General features: G+C 40.8%; 1 protein-coding gene across 6 annotated transcripts in view; it reads right to left on the bottom strand.

Moving 5' to 3' along the window:
- FRMD4A (FERM domain containing 4A) overlaps nucleotides 1-26,440 on the bottom strand; it is a 558,898-nt gene that overhangs the window by 39,149 nt on the left and 493,309 nt on the right. For all 6 annotated transcript variants that reach the window (XM_089686117.1, XM_089686116.1, XM_089686118.1 and 3 more), the window contains exons 12-14: nucleotides 11,419-11,495; nucleotides 8,366-8,504; nucleotides 4,546-4,687 (exon numbers count right to left, since the gene is read on the bottom strand). In XM_089686117.1, coding sequence (XP_089542243.1) covers nucleotides 4,546-4,687; nucleotides 8,366-8,504; nucleotides 11,419-11,495 — 358 coding nt within the window. The remainder of the gene's footprint in view (nucleotides 1-4,545; nucleotides 4,688-8,365; nucleotides 8,505-11,418; nucleotides 11,496-26,440) is intronic.

Below are 26,440 nucleotides of genomic sequence, written 5' to 3'. Positions count from 1 at the left end.
TGTTGCTGCTGAGCCATTTGGCTTTAGCTTGGATAGGTCACACATTAGTTACACATTGGCTTAAGGTTAGAAGGGAAACATCTGTGTGTCAAACACAAATGTTTGCAGCTGAAAGATATATGGGCAAATCATGTGTAACTCACAATTCCTATTTTTACAATTGCAGCACAGATTTCAGCTTGGTGGCAGGGAAAATATGTTGTGTTGCTGTAATGCCTTAATAACAATGGGTGGAAATGTTTTCCTTGGCAGATAAATAGCAATGAACTTTCAAATGAAAACAAAACACACGCCTTTGTTTACTATAAAAAGCGTTGCAATCCAGGAAAAGGCAGGTGAATGATAAAAATGGAAGCCATGGCACTGGACTGGCTGATAAGGCCTTCCCAAAGTGCACAGAGGTTCTGCTCGCCAGACTAAAGCAGAGCAAAACAAACCCGGCTTTTTTCAGCTATTTAAACCCAGGTACTGGTGCTTTTGATTTTGTCCGTTTGTGAAGCTGAAGCGTTGATCACAATAGCAGCTTTATGTCTAAAAATATTCATCAGATTCTAAGACAAGTCATGTTTTTTCTTCAAGAAATATGATATATATGACCATGTAAGATTCATATGTATATTTTCACTCTGTGGAATTCTTCAGTGAAATGAATGGTGAAATCTAGTTGGTTGCTATTTGTAACTATAGTTGTTTTTTGTTAGTAAATTGCAACACTCCAATACATTTCATGTAAAAACAAGAGAAAAGGGGTACCCAACACAACCAAAAACATGCTAGCTATCAGTTCTGCAGCAGCGGTCCTTGAAAACACCTATTTGGAGTATATGAGCAACATGGGTAGTCTTTAAAGATAACCAGCCTCCAAGGGGAATCTGTAATAATCTGAATATTCACTATTTAAGAGACTGTCACCACATTTGGCAAAGGCTAGTAATTATTTAAAAATTAAAAACAACAAAAAGTACACACCAGCCTAGTGCATAATCTCAAGCACCATTTATAAAAAAAAACAAAACCCCCAAAACATAAAAATACTCACAAAAGCTGTAAGTACACAAGTACTTAATAATCCTATGACAGGGTCTCTTGGGCCTCCAGGACCTGGATAACCAGTATGTGAGAGATTTTCAGCACTGCATGATAAAACAATCCAATAATTCTGATGATTTTCAAAAGATACACCCTCTTCCTCAGCTCTGAGGTCTTCCATACAGGTTAACCAGGTCCTGGAGGCCCAAGAGACTCCGTCATAGGATTTACAACATGCTTCTGTTCTTACAGCTTTTGTGAGTATTTTTTATACACGTTTATTAATAAATAGTGCTTATGATAATGCACTAGGCTGGTGCATCCTTGTTGTTTTTTTGCTTAGTATTATCAATTTCCCCAATCTGAAAAGGGCTGCATTGCTGAGATGGGATTCTGGGAACTGTACAGATTTGACTAGTTAGCAAGCCTTCTCGTCTTCCAGATCCTTTCCCACATCCTTAAGCACTGATGTGGTGTTTCTTTTCACTAGTAAATAAAGTCATTAAATATGTCCAACCTGAAAATATATCTTACAGTGACCTCTTTTCTACAGCAATTTCTGGAGCCTAGAAGAGATCATATTAATCTCAGAAATTAGTCACTTTCTTACGTTTAAGTAGATATTTTACATGTAGCACCCTCCTAGATAGGTGCTAGGTTTAGGTATATAGGGATTTAGTTATGGCTCACTGTGTCCAGTGAAGCTGTATTTTTGTGTTATGTAAATTTAGTTGTCTCATCGCAGTGCAGGTGTATGTGATTGGTTAGGTCTGTTCTGGGTCTCACAAGCTGCAGGTTTCATTGCACTCTCGCTGTCTTTTCAGAACCCTCTGTTAGTTCTGGAACATAGGTGTGGAGTAATGTAAAATGGGTAGCATTAATATTTATACTGTCCCTGTCGATCTTTGTGAGCCCTGCACAGGTGGCTGCTGGGAAATGGGTACAAATAGTTTGAGACCTGGAGCAGAAGTGTCTTATCCTGCAGGAGAGGATCACAGCCTACGAGGGGTTGGTTTCCTCTTAGGCAACTCTGCCATATGCTTGCTGTTTGTGAGACCTCAGCTGGTCTAGCTGAGGGGCCTGGACACTAAAGGTAGCTGGCAGCTGACTGAGGGGCTGCCATCTAAAGATCTTGTCTGAGGTCATTGGTGGAGGTGTCTGGAAGATTCTGGCCACATGCAACCATCATCTGAGGACATTTGTGAAGTACAGCTTCGTGTGAGAGATCCTAGAGATTGTGGGCTGCTGCCACTCTTCTGGTGCTAGAAAGTTGGCTGTGTGAAGGTGACATCGGCTGGTGTCCTGAAGAGCTCAGTCTATCTAATGCTTTGTGGAGGGACTCTGCACAAATTGCTCAAAAGAGGAAGCTTTTCTGCCTTTAGCTGCTACTACAAAGCCAACTCCACTGACTGCTTTTACAAGGACTTTGCTTACAGTTCTACAGATTGAAGTTTAGTGTCCTCGCTTTGTACATAGTTCTAGACTGATTAATGAGCCAAAGAGTGACTGTGTGCCTGGCTGTGGGGGAATACTGGGGAAAGAGCTCCTACATGGGGTATGCATATGCAAGTACTAAACCTTTCCAAATGTGGTGACAGGGTCTCTTTAAACTGTTAAAATATTGTAACCTTACCTGTCATTTATTACATTTTTGTAATCCCTGTCAGAGCAGAAATTTCTGGTTGTAAGGCTGTCGTAACTCCTGATTAGAGCAGACAGCAGACTCTAAAGACTGCCACATAAAAGGTACTATTAAGAAAACTAAAGGCTTTACTTAACAGTTTTCTCTCCACTATCAGCCCAGAGATTGTGATATTTAATTGATCTGTGCTCAGGTAGGAGAGTCTCTATAGGGGACCTTACAGACTGACAGTTCTATTCTGAGAAAGAATACACATGAACTATTGAACTTAGAATATGGGATTAGTAAAACACCATTAGGATACAAATGTCCTTATAGTACTTCCTTCGTGATCATGAGCAATGTCATGTACAGTTTAAGTATTCCAAAAATTTCAAACAGAAGCAGTTCTGGCTAGACAAAAATCGAGTATATATAAGTCAGCTAAGTTACGCTCTATGATAAGCTTTTGCTTAGGGGTGTAACTATTAATCATGGGGTCCCGTAACTAAGTTTGATACCCTCCTCCCTTCCCATCTAACTCTCTGTAAAAGCCTGCAGTGTCAGTTGTGACAATATATGTAATTAAACTTAACTTAAAGTATGCCTAAGGGTTATTTCACACCAGGTGCATGAGCTCTGCTGATAAGCGATCAAAACAGGCTCAATGCACAGCACATAGAAGACAGTTGTGCAAAGAGTTGAATGAAATGTTCATTAAATGCAATAGAGTAAAAAAGAAAAATGTAAACACTGCAATGAATTGTTACAACACATCCCACTCACAATGCACATCAGCACATGGGCATTTTATGGGCCATAACACATGCCTACTGATGTAAACAAATTCTCAATCAAAGACAGGCAGCAGGAGAGTTGTTAGCTTAGTCAGTACACTACCGGAGACCAATGCTGTGGATAAAAATGATAGTTGTAACAACAACAAGGATATCAGCTGACCTTTAACGTTTGGGCTGATTTTGAAAGGCTTATTATTGAACAGAGGAGGATTCATCACTACCAACCATCTAGAGGTCTGACTTCAATCTTTCTATACTGGAAACCTAACAGTTTAGTTTTCCTTAACAGCCTCCCTATTGGTGCGCCCCACCTACCCCAGACCCCATAGCAGCTGTATGGACTGTGATGGCTTTTGTTGCAACTTCATCAACCCAAAAAATGTTTGTACTTCTATTTTATTTTACGTATATTGTTCTAAAGGACCTGCTATATCACTATGTAGACCAAACACAAGGCAGGCCAAAACAGGTCTGTATTGATCAAACTGCAGTTCTTTGGCATCTTTGTATACCATGCCTCAACTGCCATTGTGCAGCTGGACATATGGAAGTAGTGTGGTATGTATAGTTTCTCATCAGCTCTAGCATCTAGTTAATAGCACAAACAGCAATGTGTATAACTTAATGGCACCCATACAAAACATGAAAAACTTAAATGAAACTTGTGTTAGAAATATTGGAGTTACCACTGGTAACTTTTATTTGAAGCTGCAGAATCCAAAAGTGTCATTGTGATCCTGACTGCACTACTTAGCAAACCAATATTAAGCATAAAGGGTAGAAACTTTACTGGCTGCCTGCTTTCCAGGTCAATGACTCACTGGGTAGTGAGCCCTGCAAAAAGAGGAGAGCTGTACCCCTTAGAAAAAAGTGGGCAATGTCATATCCTTTACTACAACCCTCCAGGCCTCACTTTAAAATCAGAAAGTTCTTAACACAAATGCAAAATGAAATCAACATGTTAAAAGAGATTTGATTTTCACGCAGCTATAAATGTTGAAGCAGTAATGTAGCTCCCCAGAGAACCCTATGGTAAACCACCCAAATCCAGGACAGTGCTCTTAGATACTCCTAAAACAATAATTTGAGTCTTACCTGATGACAACAGGCTACCACTGCTTCCGCTGATGATTTTCCCTTTGCTTCCCATATTGGCAAGTTTTGAAGTTTTTAAAGTTCCCGTCTCTGTTAAGTCTATGGCAATCTCACTCAGGCTTCTGGCAGCATGTATTTTAGACTGTTGGTTGAAAAAGTAGAAAATCTTTATTAGCAATATTTTATATTATTATACGTTCAAAAACTATTTTGCATAATTACTATCTGTATGGGTTTTGTAGTTTCCATGATTTAATGTGAAATTCCTCATACAATCAAAAAATATGCTGATAGAATAATTGGTTTAAACCCACAGTTTGTGTCTAGAAATCAGTTTTTGACTTCAAGTGGATCTGTCTGAATTGAGGAGAACAGAACAATTTTGGAATCCAGGCACAGTGATCCTATAAACAGACATAAAGCTTTACGACTATCTTCCATTTCTTCCCCTTTAGCACACGTACAAGTGCATATCCATCTAAACCTAACCAAACATCTAAAAAAAAAGCCATTAACCCTGTCCAGCTTGAATGGTTAACCAAACAGTACTGAGATTCTACACTCTTCTCTATTGCTACATTTAGGGAGATTTTCCAACAAAAAAAGGGGAGGGAAGGAACTTAGACTGCCAAAGGCATTCATTATCATCCCCAAAGTTGCTTCAAGTTGGAAGGGTTTATTGCTTTCTATTATAGGAAGCCTTAACGTAGACAGATCATTAACACATTTGCTATAAATCCATAGGTCAAAATGTCAGCATTGTTACATTACATTACATTTTTTGACAATAAACTATCTTGTTCAGTTGTAAGACATCATTATTGAATGCAGAGATCCTGTCCTTTATCTGATTAGTCAAATGAGGGGATAACCAGCAAAATGCAGCTTGCTTATGTAAACAGCAAATATGGCTGCCTCCATTTATATACAAACTGAGCATAAAAACAAGGTTTGCATTATAAAAAACCAAACATTCAGGTCCTCTTTAAAGCCCTGTACACACGATGAGAATATTGGATGAAAAGATAAGGAGATTTAAAACAGTCCCTGTCCTTGAAGGAGCTAATAGTCTAAGGGGAGAGGTATACAAATAAATACAATATATACAGAAAACAGGTAGATATCTATGGTATCTGTTTCAGCAGCTCAGGACAAGCCCTGTGATTTTTAATTCAAATGACAAAAAAAACCCTTTTTTTTATTAAAAGCCTTGATGACATCAAGAGAGTCAGTGGGAGAAATATGTGGGCAGGGACCGTGTAAAGGAAAAAAAAATCTACTCAGCATTTACTATACTGAAGAAAATGAAGAAATATATAGTTTGGGTTCATGAACTGACATGAGCGAAGCATGAGGAAGTACAGTAACTATGAGAATGTAGCCTTCCGACACCATTGTCATGAATCGTACACCCACATGCTATCAGTTTGATTGATAGTACAAAGATGGATCTGTCACATATTTCTAGGGCCTCTTCAAAGAAATGCCTGTAAGCAGCATTGAAAACTTTGATGAAGTTTCTGATCATAGGCCTGCCTTCAAAGTACAGGCCAACTATATATGAAAGATATCAATCAATGAGACTTTTCAAACATATTGGAACCCACAGCTGAACTTGCTTCAAACATGCCAAAGGAAACTACACTATATTAAAAACATAGAAGAGTGACGGCAGAAAGAGTCCATCACCAAAACCAAGTGGTCCATCAGGTCTTCCCTGTATTTATTTAGTTTTTCTTTTTTTGTCTGAGCATATATCTATGTTTGTCTCAATCATGTTCAAATCCGTTTACTGTTGACTGCCTCATTATCTCTGCTGCTATTGTATACAGAAACTAAACACATGCTATGTATATTATCAGCAGCACAGTGGCTAAATGGTTAGCACTTCCGCCTAGGCAGTACTAGGGTAGTTGGTTCAAATCCCAGCCACAGCACCACCTGCCTGGAGTTTGCATGTTCTCTCTGTGCCTGCGTGGGTTTCCTCTGGGTACTCCAGTTTCTTCCCACACTCCAAAGACATACTGGTAGGTGAATTGATTCCTGTCTAAATTGACCCTAGAATGTGAGTTAGGAACCTTTGATTGTATGCCCCTTGAGGGTTAGGGACTGATGTAAATGTACAATAGATAAATGTAAAGTGCTGCGTAAATTGACAGCACTATATAAGTACCTGAAATGAATAAATATATAAGCATAGCTATGATTTATCAATTGTCACATTTCAAATCAACTACTGAAGGGCTTTGCTGTGTAATGGTTGAAGAAGTATGTGGAAAAGTTCAGTGTTTTATATACAACATTTGATTCCAATGGGTAAAAAAATTAATATTTGGATGTCTTTGTTTTGCATTTTGCACCCTAATATGGATTCAACATTTATCCCCAGTTTGTGTATAGGGGAATTTCTGCTATCCACCTCCTCCCTCCATCCTCTCCCACTTTTGGAAACTTAATTTTTTCAGGGGAGAAGGTACCCAGTTTTGACAGGTACCTGCTCCCACTTCTGCCTGGATCGCCTAGGTGATCCGAGCAGATGATCACCCCCCTCCCCTCTTTGTCTGCAACCTTCTGGGACATGTCACAGGTCCCAGAAAACTGTGGTTCCATTCACAAAGCGCAGAGCTACTTTGTGGTTTGACAGCCAGTTTCCCTTAGTAAACATGCCAGTGCTGGGGACCTGAAGACTGGGGAAAAAACGGCCCGGATGAATACGGTGCTGAATCCCTGGACAGGTAAGTGTCCTTTTAGTAAAAGTCAGCAGCCACAGTATTTGTAGCTGCTGACCTAATTTTTTGGGGGGAGACTGAAGCTCCTATTTAAAGAGGGACTCCAGTCATTTTGGAGAAAAAAAAAATAAAAAAAGTCAGCAGCTACAAATGCAAATATAGGCATGATTGTGTGACCAAAAGCCTTTTAAAACTGATTATCAAGGTCTGAAGTAAAGTTTGACGTTCCCATTCCTGTAATAGCAAGGTGAGGCCACTTATTTGGAATTCTCAGAAGTTAATGTGTCATTTGATTTACGCTGTCGCTTGACATCACTGAGATTTTTGGTTCGAATGTCAGTTATAGCTCTTGGTAATTCTATGTGTTTATGAGGAAATACATACAGTGCTGAGCAAACCCTTTGGTGCTATATAAATACTGTATAATAATAATAATAATAATAATAAATACATGTAGACTTCATTCTTGTGGTATGCACTGATGGCATTGCTTTGAATACTAACATATTGTGTATTATTTCATGTGCATCATAATTATTCAACACATTTTTTGACAGCAATACTTTTGTTAAATAATTGTTATTGAAACTGTAGGGTTGATTTACTAAAGTAAAACAGACTGTTCACTTTGCAATAGAATTTTCTCTTAGCTTAGGGAATATGGTGAAAATCTACTTTGAAAAGAATCCCCAGTCCTGAGCAAGGAAAATAAAAATAGCATTTTTGGGTGCACATGATCGGATGATAGAATTCAGCAGAGCTTGACCTCATTCAATAAGAAAAATACAAATTCCCTTGCAAAGTAAACAGCCTATTTGCCTTTAGTAAATCAACCCCATTGTGTTGGGTTGATGCAGAAACATGCATACAGGCATGGACAGTAATCTGATAAAAAGGAAGAAATATGAGAAATAGTCATAGCAGAAGTTAATGAAATGGACTGACACAGGAAAAAAAAAGGGAACTTCTATCTCTCAGTTGTCACATGTTTGACCTTGTGATCTCTTTATTATTGTCTAAGGACTTCTAGCCTGAATCTACAGGAAAATGTAATCAGCCGGAATATATACAGTATTTCATGAATGCCTTACCTTGCTTTGTTTCCTATCCAGATAGAATTGGTGTTGGCTAATGGCCATAGCCCAGATGGACTTTATGAGAGCGGGACACGCGTACCACGTGTGCACAGCGATCCCTCCATGACCAAATGTCCTCCTGGTAACAGATGCCCTGTATGCAGAGAAATGAGCTGTGATTTCCTCTGGACACATAACACAGACACAAGGGCAGGAAGTATAAATCAGTTTACAACTGTGCTGAGCAGAAATGGCTTACATCCTGCCATGGCCAGAGCAGGCAGATAATCGAATTGGTCACTGGTTAACCCAAATTTGTTAATATGAAACTGGGTGTTTCCCCATCACACGGTACTGATCAGAGAAAATAAAACAGATCTACACCAGATATTGCTCTGAATAATGTGAAGAATACTGATTACAGGTAAAGTGCAATAACCACAGAAACCAACGTACCACAGCCAAGGTGGTGAAATATACATCTGCTATGGTTTACTGAACTTCCCACATTGCCCCCTACTCTGTAAAACAATCCGTGCCGCAGTAAACGCCTGGATGCCTTTTATTGTTTACACACTCCTATCATACTTCACATGGTTTGCTCATTGCGATAATATTGGGTGTCAGAACACATGATCAGTGTTGTGTCTATCAGCTGGTCTTGTGTTCTGTTACATCTTGTGCTCACTAGCCTCCTACGGTAAATATACACTATAAAATCAGGTCAGTCTTTGACAGATCATGCTGGGATTTGTAGTTCAACAGCAGCTGGAAGGCCATGGGTTGTCCACTCCTAATCTGAATTGAATCTCCTGATAAGTGTGTTGGACCATGAAGAACTCATTCAGAAGGTCTGTGAGGAGCACGTGAACTCTATACATATAAATGGCACACGTTTCCCTCTCCAAACATTCCTACCATAGGCACGTGCAGTTATTAGGCAATTATTCTAGTCGAACAGGAAACCTCATTAGCCGTATAACTGACATACCATGGAAACCATCATGCTATTAGGCATCCTTATTTTAAATATGGAACCTGTTATATTAGATGGCATGGAGATGTGACAAAAGTTTGACCCTTCAGCTGGGAAAGGGAAGAGATTCATGAAGACACGGGCCTAGGGGTGAAATGAATCTGGGTGCAGGACTTGTTTGGAAGGGAAATAAAGCTCTTCTGAAACTTAACACCACACAGCCCTCCAGTCTTTGAATGTGTGGGACTTGATGTGACTTGGGATTACCAGAACTACCAGAAGTCAGTGGAACAGGTTTGTAGGCATTGTCAGATCAAGTCTTCTTAGTATCCTTTGTACAGTGATGACAAGGAGAGCCCCTGTATAGCCCCACCTAAGTAACAGTAAAACACCTTTACAACTGCTTGTTTACTATATTCACATTCACACAATGCTTTAGTCATTTACATTAAACTATCAAGCATTCAAATCTCTGGTGAGAAAAGTGCTAAAGACTTCATAGCTTGTGTGCTTTAAAGTAGTAACACATATACATACTGTACATCTCTACAATCTACTCTATATACTGTCTGCAGTATGCATAACTGACTTTATGAATACAGAATACAGAACACAATAGACAGCGTTTGCCAATGTTCTTTGAAATTCACTAATCTATATTCATTGTAATCAATGAGCATGGCTACAGTAGGACTGTTCTATGAAAGATGGAAATTATCAAACAGATTAGAGGCCCATTTAGATCTACACATGTGCATAGAGGTGCATTGTCTTGTAGCAGTAGGGTTGTCACGCGTCAACATGCATTTTTCCTGTGTGCATTGATGCATTTTATGTGAATAGGGTTAAAGTATATTTAAACCCAATAGCAAAAATGTAATATTTTGCAGCTCATCAGTCATTAGATTTAGTGGCTGCATTAATTTACTTTTTTAGTTAACTTTACTCAGTTAATATTGAGATAGGGCAGCAGAGGACACAGAACAACACCAAATTACTGGCAGGATCAACAGTTAATTTTTTGCACGTATAAAACAGATAGAACAGAATGCTTTCAATGGCATAACTGACAGACTTAAAGGAAGCAATAATGAGAAGTTCATTGTTAGGGTTTAAATTCATGTTAACAGCCATTGGCCAAGGCTTGTTAGTACCTGTTGCCAAAACATCAAAGTGCATGTTATACTGACTTCTATTGGCACTGAAATTTAGAAGAAAATGGATATGCCGTATTCATAAAAAATGCACAAGGTGCTGGGATGAGGACAGAACATTTTCTATTATGGGGAACTTAGATTCAGAATACTTTATTAATACCAAAGGGAAATTTTTAAGAATACTTTATTAATCTCAAGGGGAAATTCTTATTACAAATATTTTAGTGCATTGCAAGATATGTGGTAAAATGCAACAGAGCAAATGGGTCCTTAATCTTTTTCTTCTCTATCTGGAAGGCAAAAGGATACATGAAATGAAATGGTAAGTAGGGGTACACTGCTTTATCTTTCTTTGCTCCAGTTTTTACAATACAAGAAGTAATGTCATGTTTCATGCCGCTAAGTCTGCATACAGATACAGAACAGCATACTATATTATATGTTGGAAATTCTATAACGCATGCCAGGGATGTGCAGCAACCTATAGCACACAAGAAAAATTAATCTACTATGCAATTTGCTTTATAAGAACAATGGCTGCCATAGGATACTGCATCCCCTTCTTTCCTATCAAGCTGATAATTTCTTCCCAATAAATCAGAGTGACTCTTGTGCTATAGATCTGGATTGTCAATGGTTAGGATGGTGGGGTGAATCTTACAGAATATGAATGAACTTTTACTGGAGGTGTGTACGAGGGCAGAGGTCATATCTCTCTGCTAATGGAGTCCAAAGGATACGGGTGATCTGAAAAGTCACGCCACTTTGTTTGCCATACTTAGCTATGTCAGGGAAAATCTTATTGCTGAAAGCACATGAGATTCTGCCACCCGGCTTTATCTCAGGAAACATTTTTGAGAATCATATAGCATTAGGTGTCACTGGTCAGGCTGCTAACAAAAATCACATCATAGCAGAGGGATCAGGGCACTTACCTGCGAGGATCATGAACTTCCACTGAGAACTTCTTTTCTCTGAAATAAAGATTTTCCAGCTGTCTCCACTGAAAGATCTAGACAAGAGCATAACAGCAGTTAGCTTCCATCTCCAGAACCACAATCACTGTTCTAACAACCATCCCAACAGATCCTTCAATATTCCTCTATACAGTCTCAGTGTGTCTCACTTTTCGGGGAAGGAAAGTACAAGCCTGTTAGATCTGCACTGGCCGCCTTTTGGTTTATTTGCAGATCACAAATTCCTTTTTCCTGTAAGACTCCAGCAAGTCAGAGAAAAGAAACCCTCTGAGCAGCAGCAGCAAGCAGTAGCTATGTGTAAATGCGGCTTCCTCCTTTCAGTGTGCTGGAATGGCCAGGAATTCATATTCCCTTGCCTCCTATTGGAACAGCCACTTCCTGCCCACTAATGTGTAATAGTCCCTGACAAGCACTAGAGCTTCGAAAAAACTAGGAGAGGGCGGGGGCCGAGGGCTGACCTTAATTCAAGGCAAAGCAACATGAGATAACAATGTGAGCCTGTGAAAGCCCCTCCAAATATTCAGACTTTCTACCTCTTCTCAAGACATCACTACAAAGCAGGCAGCTTCAGCTTTAATTCAAAGAAAGCATGGGGGGAAGTTTGATGGGTGTAGATTAACACAACCCGTGTTTAAATCCCAACGATATACAGTATGTCTCTTATTTGTTCCCTTTTGGTCTGTTAACCACTTGCCTTCCAAAGGATTTACCCCCCTTCCTGACCAAGCCATTTTTTGCGTTACGGCGCTGCGTTACTTTAACTGACAATTGCGTGGTCATGCAACGCTGCACCCACATGAAATTTACGTCCTTATTTCCCCACAAATCAAGCATTCTTTTGGTGGTATTTGATCACCTGTGCAGTGTTTAATATTTGCGCTATAAACAAAAAAGGCTGACAAATTTGGGAAAAAAATGATATTTTTGACTTTTTGCTATTAAACATGTTCAATAACAAAATTAAAAAATTAAAAAATGTATTCTGCAACATGTCTTTAATACAAAAAAATCCCAATATGTGTAAATTAATTGGTTTATGTGAAAGGTTTAGCATCTACAAATTGCAGTATATATACTGGAATTTGTTTTTTTTTTAGTAATGGCAGCGATCAGCAACTTATAGCAGAACTGCGGTGGGCATTCTGACACTGGGGGGAACTGACTTGATGTCAATGACATCCTCAGTGACACCAATACAGTGATCAGTGCTAATAAAAAGCACTGACACTGTACTAATGGCACTGGGCAGGAAGGGGTTAACATCTGGGGCGATCAAAGGGTTAACTGTTTTTTCCAGTACCCTGACCTAAGCAAGCATTTAACGTTTGCAGTGTGTAAGCAACCCCACTGCAAGGGAGGATTTTTGTTTTTCCCAGAGTCCAGCTTTAAAAAATAAACATATACTGTGGGAACTGTCTAGCTGTGACTTTAAACCCCTATGTCTAAAAGTGCTAGTTGTATGGCTTCTATACTTTCTGAGGCGCTGATCTGGAACAAGAATGTAAAGCAAGAGTTCTGAATATACTTGTTTCATGCTTATTCTGTATCAGTGAGAGGAAATCTTTTAATGGGGGCACTTTTCTGGTGACAACTGACTAAAAGGGAATTGCCCTCATTTTATAGAGATTTCCTCTAACTTCCTGCTGCATCTCTGGAACAGAAAGTGAAGAGAAATCTCCCTAACTGGACATCGACAGCAAAAAATAAACTGACATATACCCTTGTCTACTCTATCCAAAATCAAAAACATAAGTGTTGCCTACACATACACTTTAAATTCTAGGATTAAGTCAAACTTAACCCCCCCCCAAAAAACTAACAAAGAACAGCACAAAGAATGGTACTTACATTTAATCCAAAATGTCCCTTGTGCTGATGTCAGCTGTCATAGTTGATATCCTCTGTCCTTTGCCTCAACCCCCATACTCCATAACCACCCTTTATGCTCCCCCCTCCTCCATTCATAGAAGTTGTGCTATAGCTTCCATGAATGAAAAGCGATCTGTGAATGGGGGACAGATGGATAAATGAAAGAACATTCATAGAACACTTCTCAATGATGGAAGTTATAGTACAGCTTCTATAAATGGAGGAGGGGGGAAAGGTAGCATAGTCAGCACTCTTGATGACAGGTTCTTTGGCTCCATTAACCCCTAAAGGAATGGAAGATTATGGCAGCAGGGATTGGGCTGTGGGGTTTGGGGGTGAGGACAAGGAACACTTCATATTAAATGTCACTACTATCCCTTGTGCTATTTTTTTTAAGTTTTATATAAATGTAGGTTTTAATCTCAGCATGTTGCATAGAGAAAGTATAACTGTGAAGATCACGGTGAGAAGGAACTAAAGGAATCAAAAAGCCCTCTAGTTGAGCCAGTGCATTGCACAGCATAGCCTTCTTAGAACAGAAAGTATTTACTTGTCTCATTCCGTCACATACTGTATCTGGTATGTGGAATATAAGTACACTTTTTCATGACACTGATTTTGTCTATGTATTCCCATCCACTTCAAAGTGCACTAATAATGCAACACATTACAGCCAGTGAATGTAAGAGAACCTCAGTACATGTTGGAACGGGAAGGTTGGCACATGCTCATACTTTTGTGCATGCTCATAATTCTGAGCAAAAGTTCAATGCAAAACAGGCATTGTCACGCCTGCGCAAACGTATTAGCACGTGCAGAAAACATGTGCAGGCGCACACGTATCAGCACTGGCGCCAAATGACCTACCGTATTTTCCGGCGTATAAGATGACTGGGCATATAAGACGACCCCCTACTTTTCCTGTTAAAATATAGGGTTTGGGCTATACTCGCCGTATAAGACTACCCCTCTTCCAACATACACCAAATAAAAATTAAAAAACATCAGATTTGATTTCAATATGGTATGGTATTTCAGTGTGGTATGCCAATGATGGGGTGCTATTCCTCCCACTGACACCAATGATGGGGCACGATTCCTCGCTCTGACACCAATGATGGGGCATTATTCCTCCCACTAATACCAATGATGGGACACTATTCCTCCCACTGACACCAGTGGTGTCAGTGGGAGGAATAGTGCCCCATCATTTGTGTCAGTGGGAGGAATAGTGCCCATCATTGGTGTCAGTGGGAGGAATAGTGCCCCATCATAGGTGTCAGTGGGAGGAATAGTGCCCCATCATAGGTGTCAGTGGGAGGAATAGCGCCCCATCATTGGTATCAGTGGCAGGAATAGCGCCCCATCATTGGTATCAATGGCAGGAAAAGTGCCCCATCATTGGTGTCAGTGGGGGGAATAGTGCCCCATCTTTGGTGTCAGTGGGAGGAATAGTGCCCCATCATTGGTGTCAGTGGGAGGAATAGTACCCCATCATTGGTGTCAGTGGAGGAAGGAATAGTGTTCCATCATTGGTGTCAGTGGGGGGTGGAATAGTGCCCCATCACTGGTGTCAGTGGGGGTGGAATAGTGCCCCATCATTGGTGTCAGTGGGGGGAGGACTAGTGCCCCATCATTGGTGTCAGTGGGGGGGGAGGAATGGTGCCCCATCGTTGGTGTCAGTGGGGGGAGGAATAGTGCCAATAGTGTTCCAGCATGGTGCTGCTGCACACTTACCGGCCGCTCTCTCACTCGATTTTCGCGGGGCGGCTCGGCTCCACCTCCTTGCCGGTGATTGGCCGCCTGTGTGCCTTTCCTGAGCTACAGTTCTGGCGCCCAATCACCGGTGAGGAGGCGTAGCCGAGTGGCCGCGCGGACATTGAGCGGCCGAACAGAATGAAGCTGCGCTTCCTGGACCGGATCGTCGTGGGACCGGGACCGGATCCAGGTAAGAAACAGCAGCCCCCTGCCCGCCCCTGTACTTAGTGTCTCTCCCGTTGGTAGGGGGGGGAGGCGCAAAAAAGTGCCGCCCTGACACCGGCTCACCGTATACCGGCGTATAAGACGACCCCCGACTTTTCAGAAGATTTTCATGGGTTAAAAAGTCGTCTTATACGCCGGAAAAAACGGTATTTATCTGGACTCTGACATGTATGGATTGCTGAATGGTCTTCAGCTAGTTCCTTCATCACTTGAGCTTTGATCTGCCATACTTGATTACCTGTGTACATCTCAGCTTTCCCCTGACCTGTCCTTGGATTTCTGCCTGCCTACTGTGACTTGGCTTGTATTCTGACTCTCTGGCTCCTTGCATTCTTGCACCTCGCTGCCTGGCTTTGTACATAGCCTGACTCTGTCTCTGTCTGATGTTCCTGTACCTCGCTGGCCAGCTGTTGAGAACTTTTGGGTTGCGACCTGGCTACACTTCTCTGCCAAGCAAGTGTCACTGTGTTCCAGTTCCTGGTTCCTGCCTGGTGATCTACTGTCATCTGCTTCCTGCAAACCCCAGCTGGCGCTACCTGCTACTCCAGCCTCTGATGCCACTCTATCATCACTACCAGGGTTGTTGGACGAGAGGTGCAAGAGAAGCCCCCTCTTCAGCTCCATCTCCACTAGGTACATGGCAGTGAATGTTAGAATATTTAGAGAAGTACCAAGATATTTATTTATTTCAGGTACTTCTATAGTGCTGTCAATTTACACAGCATTTACATATATACTGTACATTCACATCAGTCCCTAACCCTCAAGGGGCATACAATCTAAGGTCCCTAACTTACATTCATACACATACTTGGGCCAATTTGGATAGGAACCAATTAACCTACCAGCATGTCTTTGGAGTGTGGGATGAAACCGGAGTACCTGGAGGACACCCACGCAGGCACAGGGAGAACATGCAAACTCCAGCCATGTAGTGCTGGGGCTGGGATTCAAACCAACAACCCAAGTACTGCCAGGCAGAAGTGCTAACCATTTAGCCACTGTGCTGCCCCACAGTCCATACCGTCTATATCCCACTCCAGATTCTTCACATAGACCATAAACGTGCACCAATAATACAATACATTACAGCCAGCGAATGTTGGAATATTTCGAGAAGTATCAAGATACTGTCTATATCCCACTCTAGATTGTGCACATAGACCATAAAAGTGCACCAATAATACAATACATTACAGCCAGTGAATGGTGCAATATTTCGAGAAGTATCAAGATACTGTCTATATCCCACTCCAGATTGTTCACATAGACCATAAACGTGCACCAATAATACAATACATTACAGCCAGTGAATGTTGGAATATTCAGAGAAGTATCAAGATACCATCTATATCCCACTCTAGACTGTGCACATAGACCATAAAAGTGCACCAATAATACAATACATTACAGCCAGTGAATGTTGGAATATCTAGAGAAGTATCAAGATACCGTCTATATCCCACTCCAGATTGTGCACATAGACCATAAAAGTGCACCAATAATACAATACATTACAGCCAGTGAATGTTGGAATATTCAGAGAAGTATCAAGATACCATCTATTTCCCACTACAGATTGTGCACATAGACCATAAACAGATGCGCGATGTTTGTGCGAACACACAGAATTGTTATTGCAGTAAATATCTCTCAATCTTTTCCTGTTATTGTCTCAGCAGTAAAAGGAGAAACCCGAGGCAATGGATCCACTTTTCAGAGGAAGATGGTCAGTCAATTTCCTGTTTAGTCAACATGTTTAAAGAATAAAATGGAAAAGCTAAAGATACTTTGATTATGAGACAAAAGGTGATACCTTTACTAAATCCACAATGGTCTTTGTTTACTAAGCATGACTACCACAGGATCATTAGTTTTACTAACATTACACATGCTCTCTATAATGCCATGCCGTTTGTGCCTATAAAGAGGATTTCAATGCATATATAAGGGAAAGTAATGATTACAATGGCCTCATATGACAAACTGTGTCTATGCTCTATTTTATCTACATAATGTACTGTGTCAATATAGTACCAAACACGTTAGAAAGGATAACTGACTTACATACTAAAACTGAATCACACTCAGCTTGGTTAGGGAACTTCAATAAGACAGGTACAGGGGCGGACTGACCATTTGGAAACTCGGGCACTGCCCGAGGGCCCGGGGTCAGTAGGGGCCCCATGAGATGCCCCTGGTACCTTTTTCATAGGCTTTTTTGAGTTTGGGAATAGACACAGGGGCCCCATGATCCCCTATTGCCCGGGGGCCCCATGAGTTGTCAGTCCGCCCCTGCAGGTAATTTTTTTTGTCGAAAATTTTTTTTGATCAGATATCGATATCACTGCAGCTATTACAACAATGATGTACTACAAATATTAATGCTTAAAAACACCTATATGATTATATGATTGGTAAATTGGTCATCCATATAATCATATATGTTGTGTAAAATTCCATTTTTTTTAATAGATGTAAGCAAAAGCTGATCTCCATGGTTGAAAAAAAATGAAATGCTTTTGCTAATTTGGTTATCAGTATAACCCCTCTGCAGATGATGGTTTACTAACAACTTCACAGAATAAGTAAACCAGTACCATACATCAGTTTGTTTATTCTACAACTAATGGTAGTTTCCCTGGCTTTTTGCTTGGAATCCTCACTCCATTCCTCAAATTCTGGTCAAATTGAACAAAAAAACTGTGCTGTCCATGGCCAGCCTAATATTGGCCATACACATGGAAGTTTTAAAGCTATTCTGACAAACTTTTAATCACATGAGATTCAAACAGATTAAAAAGTATGAATAGACCACGTTTTTGTTTTTAATGCCAAAAAGTGGAAGCTCCACTTGTTTGCCTCCTCCCCCCCTCTACTGTCACATTTGGCATTTTGTTTTTGGGGGGGGAGGGGTGGATACCTGGTTTTAACAGGTACCCGCTCCCACTTCCGGCTCAGTTCACCGCGGCGAAGTGAGCCGGACGTTTGACCCCCTCCTTCCTCCCTCTTCACAGGTCCCAGAAGACTGCCAGTCCAATCATGATGCGCAGCGCAGTGCATGTGAAGTGGGCAGCCAGCTGTGAAGCCACAAGCTGTCACAGCCTAGTATCTACAGCTGAGATGCTGGCACCAGGGAGAGAAGAGGGAGAAAAGGGATGGCGTGGGTGAGCTCTGGGACAGGTAAGTATGTGTTTATTAACTGCTTTCCTGTCACCCTATAACAGAAATACTGCTACAGGGCAGCAGGGCTAGGCAAAATCATGTATATATACAAGATTTTTCATTTCCGGGTAGGGGCGCGTGTGCACCCTACCCGTGCTGCCATTGGTGGCCTCAGCTGTCAATCACTGGGTCCTGGCCCGTGATTCCCCGCCGGCACATGGTGATCGTTGAGCATCACTGACGGGGGAGAGATCTGTATGTAGACAATACAGATCTCTCCCCTGTCAACTCCTGCACACTGCTTTGTATGGCGCTGCATAGCATGTAAGATTCATTTGGGTGCAGCGTGGCATGACTGCGCAATTGTCAGTTAAAGTAACGCAGTTCTGTATAGCAAACAATGGCCTGGTCAGTAAGGGGGGTAAATCCTCTGGAGAGCAAGTGGTTAAAGGTCAGCAGCTACAGTTTTTGTAGCTGCTGACTTTTAATAAACACAAAAATGACTGTAACTCTACTTTAGGTTTTGGATATATTAGGGACAAAGTTTGTGTCCCATTGGAAGATTTCCCTTCACTTCCCCTACCAGAGACACAACAGGAAGAACATGATTCTCTACAAAGCATGATAACCCCCCTTAGATAGTGGGATATCTACAGGTGCCCAAATTGGATTAACCCTCAGCCCTTGTTCTGCAGACCACTGTGGCATCTTGTATCTCCCATCACATTCTGTCTCAGTGACAATTACCAGAGTTACCAAGATAAGTAGAGAGTGGATCTACCCATTCCGGGCACAGACAATAAAAACTTGACATGGGTAATCCTATTTCGCTCCCCAAAAAAAGAAAACGTTGGGCTATACAAACACTTTAAGGCAAGCTATTGCAAACAATTTTAAGTCATTTTTGTAATGGGCAGCTAGATGAAAGTGGTTGAAATGTATAAACTGCCATTATTATAGCCAATATAGGTCTAAGATATATGGGTTACAACACTAGATAACATCAGGAAATGCCAGAAGCTTTGCTTGGTCTGTGATTGGGGCATAGCAGGGGGACTGAAAGCTGCTGCAGGTATGTGAAGGTACCACTGGGTGCCATACTTCATACCTGCCAGCAATGTTTGTTTTTCTTGAAGTGACACCATCTTTTTAGACTAATGAACTTAAAGTGGAGTTCCACCTGAAAAAAAAAAAAGTCAACAGTTACAAAACCTGTAGTTGCTGACTCTTAAAATACAGACATTTTCCTGTCCCTTGGTCCAGCGGTGGTGTCACCAGCTGTCTTCTCCCCTGGCGCCGGCATCTTCAGTGTGGGCACCCAGTTGTGACAGCTTGTGGCTTCACAGCCGGGTGCCCACTGCACATGCACGAGAAGCGCTGCGCTTTGTGAATGGCCCCGTAGTCTTCTGAGACCTGTCACGTGTCCCAGAAGACTACGGAGAGGGAGGTGGGGAAACAACTTCCATTTAGATCGCGTAGGCAGGGGGACAAAGGCTTAAAGCAGAACTTCCCCTTTTGGGTGCAGCTCCGCTTTAAGCCCAGTGTGTCTTCACCCCTTGATAATTGTCTAATGATCCGCAAAACGCAGTGCGATGTGCAGAATTGGATCGCATAGGTGTGAATACCCATGTGATCCGATTCTAGTACGGACCAAAAAAAGGGTTCTTCACTTTTTCGAAGCGGGTGCAGTGCGATTAGAGCCATACAAAATGTTCCTAGATTGTAAGATTTTAAGCCCAGTGTGTCTTCACCCCTTGATCATTGTCTAATGTCTATTTGGCTATCACACAATCTTTATCCCTGGTTCACACTGAAGCGGTGTGGAATTTGCAACATTTTCTGTGCAAATTCCGAACCGCATCAGCATTGCACCCCGTTCATGCGAACTACTGCAGGTGTGTATGTTAAGTTAACAACACCCCAAAATCGGTCCACAAAACGCGGTGCGATGTGCAGAATTGGATTGCATAAGTGTGAATACCCATGCAATTTGATTCTAGTGCGGACCAAAAAAAGGGTTCTGCACCTTTTCCGTGCGGGTGCAGTGCGATTAGAGCCATACAAAATGTTCCTAGATTGTAAGCTCCAAGGAGCAGTGCCCTCCTAACCCTCTTGTATTGTTGTTGTATTGTCTCCCGTTATATTGTAAAGCGCTGAGCAAACTGTTGGCGCTATATAAATCCTGTATAATAATAATAATGTATGGCTTCAATTGCACCGCACACAATTCGCATGTGATTTGCACAGGAATGTAGTGTGGTTCCTGTGCGAATCACATGAAATATACCGCACCACATGTGAACCCAGGCTCAGGCTGCAGATAAAAAATGTCCAGTATGTATACCATTTCATTAAATACAAATGCTTACTACTCCTTCTTGTCAATGAGTCTGTATCTGCAGTCACACATTACAGTCAATTTTTTTAATGAGAGAGTGACCCCATCATTACATGTTTAGGCTTACATGCATAGGTAAGGAATCATACACATCTCATGCAAACAGTCCTACCCAAGCCATGATTCTTCCTGACTGTAACAATTGCCATGTTTTCCTTGTCATCTTGCCATTATATATTATAAGGCTGCAATATTCTGGTACATGTCTAATGACCTTTTCCCCATAGAACTAGAATGTTGCAATATTTGCAGTTGCAGCCTGGTTTAGTCCATTTACTGCATTTCTGAGAAAGCATGACAATGGGAGACAGACGTGTAGGATTCTGGAAGGAATTCAGATTCTTCCAATCACTAGATCAGCAGCATGACTTTTACAATAGGCATGAAGTCAGACTCGGTGTTCTTGAAATGCCACATAGATCACAATACAAAGAGCTTAATGTGCCCTTTTACCAGTTTGTTGTTTGTCTTTCACTTTCAAAATATGGGTTTACATTTTGGCGTAGCTTACAACACTTTGTAATGTGAAACTTAAAATTAAAGCTCAATGTATCAAAAAAAAAAACCCTCACAAATGGCTCCATAAAATATATTCTGAAATGTAAAACATTGACTCACTAAAACTCATGCCAAAATATTAATTTATATGAAACACGAGATATTTGTTATGTGCACAAGAGAAAAATATCTACCTAGACTCTGCCAACAAACTCAAAACATACCACCCAAAGTCTTCTAACTTGGACCTTATCCGTAGCATAATACAATGACTTTACACGCGCCCAGATTCAAGGGAATAAAAGCTATAATATACAAACGTTTGCATTTGTTGCTACATGGAAGACTTTTATAAACAGCGCCTCGGCTTATGTCAGCACCAAACATGCCTATTTGTGGAATTGTTTTACCTCTTGAATATATTAGATGTAGTTTGGCAGCATTGATTCAATTCTTCCTGCAAACTGCCAAGGTTATGTCCCAATCCATCTACCTAATCTGTAAGGAAGGCACCTACAAATAAATCTGGGTAAAATTGGAAAAAAGAGACCGCAGAGTTGCCTGCCATCCTTACATATTATGCATGGGTCTAATCTTTTGATCATTTTCTATGGCCAGTGTCCAGCAGTATGTCCCATATTTTCAGCTTCTGTTTAAAAGCCTTGTTCAAAGCACTTCTGGATTTAAGGAATATGTAAATCCAACATTTCATATTCCTGATATGTGCCTGCTGTACCATGTGCTTGTATGAAAAAGTATTCTGTTCTCTTTGTGTTGCTGCCTTTTTGTGAAATACCTGGTGATCCTGCTCGCCCCTCTGATTTCCTAATAAAAAAAAACTGACCACACTAGGCAGGAAAACACAACATGGTCAATTCTCTAGCTGTGCTGAGAACTCAGTCTGCTCTCCTCCAATGATTGGACATGAGCTGACACGCCCCCCCCCCCCAGTCATTCACTGGGAAGACAGGTGTGCTGCTGTTTCTCCTCCCACAGCTCTCTGAACTCCTTATGCAACTGAGAACAGTTGGTATGTGATCATTTATATAAAAGGGAAAACATGTATTTATAATGCTTTTTTTAATATGTAATGTTTTGCCTTTAATTTATATTATAAACTGAATGGGAAGTTTTACAAAGTGAGTGTTTACATGTACTTCTAGCAATTTTGATTGTGTATTGTAGACTTCCGTTATAATACAAGTGGTTCAATATGTTTTTTGTTTTTTTTTAACAGACAGAGGTAACCAAAGCTTGAGTTGTTTAAAGTGTTAGTTCACCTTTTCAGAAAAATTTTAACTAAACACCTTACATCCTCCCCACCAATCCAGTCTCTGCTGCACTCACCTCTGTGGGTGATACAGTTTCACTATCCATGCAGCCCAGTGCAGCAGTCCTGAGATTTTAAAATGGTACTGTTCTTCTTCTTCTTTTCTAAAGGATACCAGGATGGATGAGAGCAAATTTGAGAAGAATTCAGATTCATCCTGCCATCCCTAGGAAAGAAGAGGAAGAACAGCACATTTTTCCAACCCCAGGACTGCTGCACCAGGGTGCATGGATGGTGAAACTGAACCACCCACAGAGGTGACTGCAGAACAGTGGGTGAGGAGAGTGTAGGGTGTTAGTTCATCTTTTCATTACTTCTGAAAAGGCAAACTAACATTTTAAATATAGTCTTTTTTTATTGGATGACATGAATAGATGTGAGTTATTAAAGTGTACCTAAACCCAAGAACAAAAATGTAATATATTCTGGCTGATCAATCCTTAGATGTAGTGGCTGAATTAGTTTTCTTTTTTCATTTTTTTTTCTATTTTTCATTTTTTTTCCACCAGGTGACCCTGCATAATAATTACTTCCTGTCCTAGGATGACAATGCTCACTCGCTGTACTGTACCTATGATGGAGCAGCACAGGACAGAACACATTTAGGACTATATAATACCTCCCACCTTCTATTCTCCAAAACATAAGGGGCATTCTATAGACCACAGAGAGAGCTGGGAGCAGAGCTAACTTATATAGTCAATGGAGGATGAATTTATAGGAGGTTATCAACTCACTAAATGTCTGGCAGGATAATCAGGTTTTTTATTAGCGCTTATTGAACACATAAAACATGTTCAATTGTATATTAAACCAAAAATGGAGGGTAACCAGCTGCAGACTCTGGATGTATTAGACACACCCAAGAAAAATGTCATCATTGTACAGAGGGCATGTGTAACATGTCCAGTCCTTCTGCCTTGCTTCCAGGACCTTCCCTGTCACAGTACTGGGCAATTCAGCTCTGATTAGTCAAAGAATATTGCTGAGCACACAGAAAGTTCTGACAGCTTAAACTGTCAAAGAAAATCAGTCTGGCACTGTTTATCAACAACATTGCTCACAAGAAACATTGTTTCATTTTGTATCTGTTTATTCATCTACAGAGTAAAGGGATGAACTTCCATCTGGCAGTTAAAGCAAACTGACAAGTAAAAAAAAAAGTTTTTTTTTCATTAAATATTCCTCTGTTTAACCCCTTATTAACCCTTAGCTTACTCTAATCAGCCCTAATTACCTCCTTATTTCCCTTCTCCATTCAACTGGTATTTTCCTGCTGTTTTTTTTTCTTAGTTTCTATTTAATTAACTAATAATATTTAAACTTTATTTTGCTTTTGTTTGTTTTGTTTGTTAATGTTTTTACACCTTTAACATACTTTATACACATTGAAAAAAAAAAGCACAAAATTAAAAAAAAAAAACGCACTTTATTTCATTTGTAAATAACTTTGCAATGCTTTGCACCAGACTCATAATTTTAGTATCATTTTACAACAGGACCAATTACAGAATAAAATCTACACTTTTATGTGCAGTAACACAATTTATTTTTAAACTAACACTGCTCAAAAAACAAAAACATTTTGTTAAGTTTAATTGTTTAAGGATTGCGAAAAAAAATAATTGTTGCAAGACAATATTCATGAAAAGAAAGTCTTGTTTGTCCTTATAAATTACTTAAGATATAAAATATATGTAGTACATTTTTATCTTAAGTAATGAAAAAAGTTATCGCCAAATAAACAGGTCCGTAGCAGAAATGTAAAAATTGCTCTGGTCCATAGGGGGTGAACAGGTGTGAGAGATGAAGTGGATATAAGAGAAGTTTATTACTAGGGTTTATATACAAAAAAGGCATTGTAAACTGTGTATTTTAGCATGTCCTACTGTATTAGGCAGATGTATAATAGTACTTTGTGTGAGGGAAATAACTTCAATCAGACAGCAAATTACACCTATTTTCTTAAAATTTATATATAGTGAGGCTCATTCATAAAAAATAGATAAAAGAAAATTTAACAAATAAGAAACGTTGTTGCCCATAGTAACTAATCAGGATTTGTACTTAATGTGTGCATCAAATAAAGCTGGAACACAATTGGTTGCTATTGGCATCCAATCCATTCTTCTCTCCTGTTTTAGTGAATCATCACATTGCATCAATAGAAATGAAAAAAAAAAGTAGTACATTTCCATTTGTATCTGTTTATATAAATGCAAAATCAGTGTAAAAGAGCATGACTAGTGTATGAGGATCAGAAAAAAACCAGTCCTTTTTTCCTAGCAGTGATTTATACCTCTGGGAGTAATTAGGGCACTTCATCTCAGGTTTACAATAATACCACATCATTGTGCTGTGTCCTGTTCCACACATAGATAATGCATTGTCACCCCAGGGTGAGGGAGTTTTTTTTTTTGTACTGGATGCTTTCAGGAGGTTTCCTAATCTAAGGCAGCGTTATATGTTTGTAGTCTGTAGGTAGATAGTAAAGTGAGGGAGCCATTAATGGGGTCCTAATAATTGTTTATTATCTATTTCAGCTTCTGTGCCAGTTTTTGCTGCTACAAACAGTTGCTCATTTTGCAACAGTTTAAGCAGACATGTTATCCATACAGCTGTACACAATAAACAGTATAACTAAACCCACATTGTTGCATTGACTACATGTTATAAATCATGTTTTTATTTCAAATCTGAAAATACCTGCTATTATCTGCTAGATATGAGAATGTTGAAAGTTTATTTCCTGCCACACAGCATGTGAAGGGATGGATGCTGCTCAACCTACCCCAGGAGTCCAATGTTAAGGAATGGCCTCAGCCGCCATTCTGGGCCCTCTAGCACGTTTCGTCCTGCCCACAGACCTCTGTGACCAACCCCCGGTGGGTGGGGCGAAACGTGTCAGTGGGTAAGGCCATTCCTAAACATTGGACTCCTGGGGTCGGTTGAGCAGTGTCCATCCCTTCACTAGTATTGGCTGACACTGGAATCGCTTGGACTCATGCTCCCCTCTTTTCACTTGCTAGTGGGGTGATCTTTGCCCTTCCATCCACAGCATGGAGTGGTGCCATAAGGTATACTTCCACAGAGCATGTTCACTATCTTATTTACTATATAACAATTCTCAGCACACATCATAGATATCTGACTGGCTCTGATTTACACACATGGTGTTAGGCTAGGATCATGGGTGCTCAACCTGCGGCCCTCCAGGTGTTGCAGAACTACAAATCCCATGAGGCATTGCCTAGGACCATGGGTCTCAACCTGCGGCCATCCAGGTGTTGCGGAACTATAAATCCCATGAGGCACTGCCTAGGATCATGGGTGCTCAATCTGCGGCCCTCCAGGTGTTGCGGAACTACAAATCCCATGAGGCATTGCCTAGGACCATGGGTCTCAACCTGCGGCCATCCAGGTGTTGCGGAACTACAAATCCCATGAGGCATACTTAGGATCATGGGTGCTCAACCTGCGGCCCTCCAGGTGTTGAGGAACTACAAATCCCATGAGGCATAGCCTAGGATCATGGGTGCTCAACCTGCGGCCATCCAGGTGTTGCGGAACTACAAATCCCATGAGGCATTGCCTAGGATCATGGGTGCTCAACCTGCGGCCCTCCAGGTGTTACGGAACTACAAATCCCATGAGGCATTGCCTAGGATCATGGGTGCTCAGCCTGCGGCCCTCCAGGTGTTGCGGAACTACAAATCCCATTAGGAAATGGTCCCTGC

Source organism: Staurois parvus, unplaced genomic scaffold, assembly GCF_062004578.1.
Source record: "Staurois parvus isolate SC_StPar_1 unplaced genomic scaffold, SC_StPar_1.0 ptg000019l, whole genome shotgun sequence".
Taxonomy (NCBI): domain Eukaryota; kingdom Metazoa; phylum Chordata; class Amphibia; order Anura; family Ranidae; genus Staurois; species Staurois parvus.
This window is presented reverse-complemented; position numbering and strand designations above follow the sequence as displayed.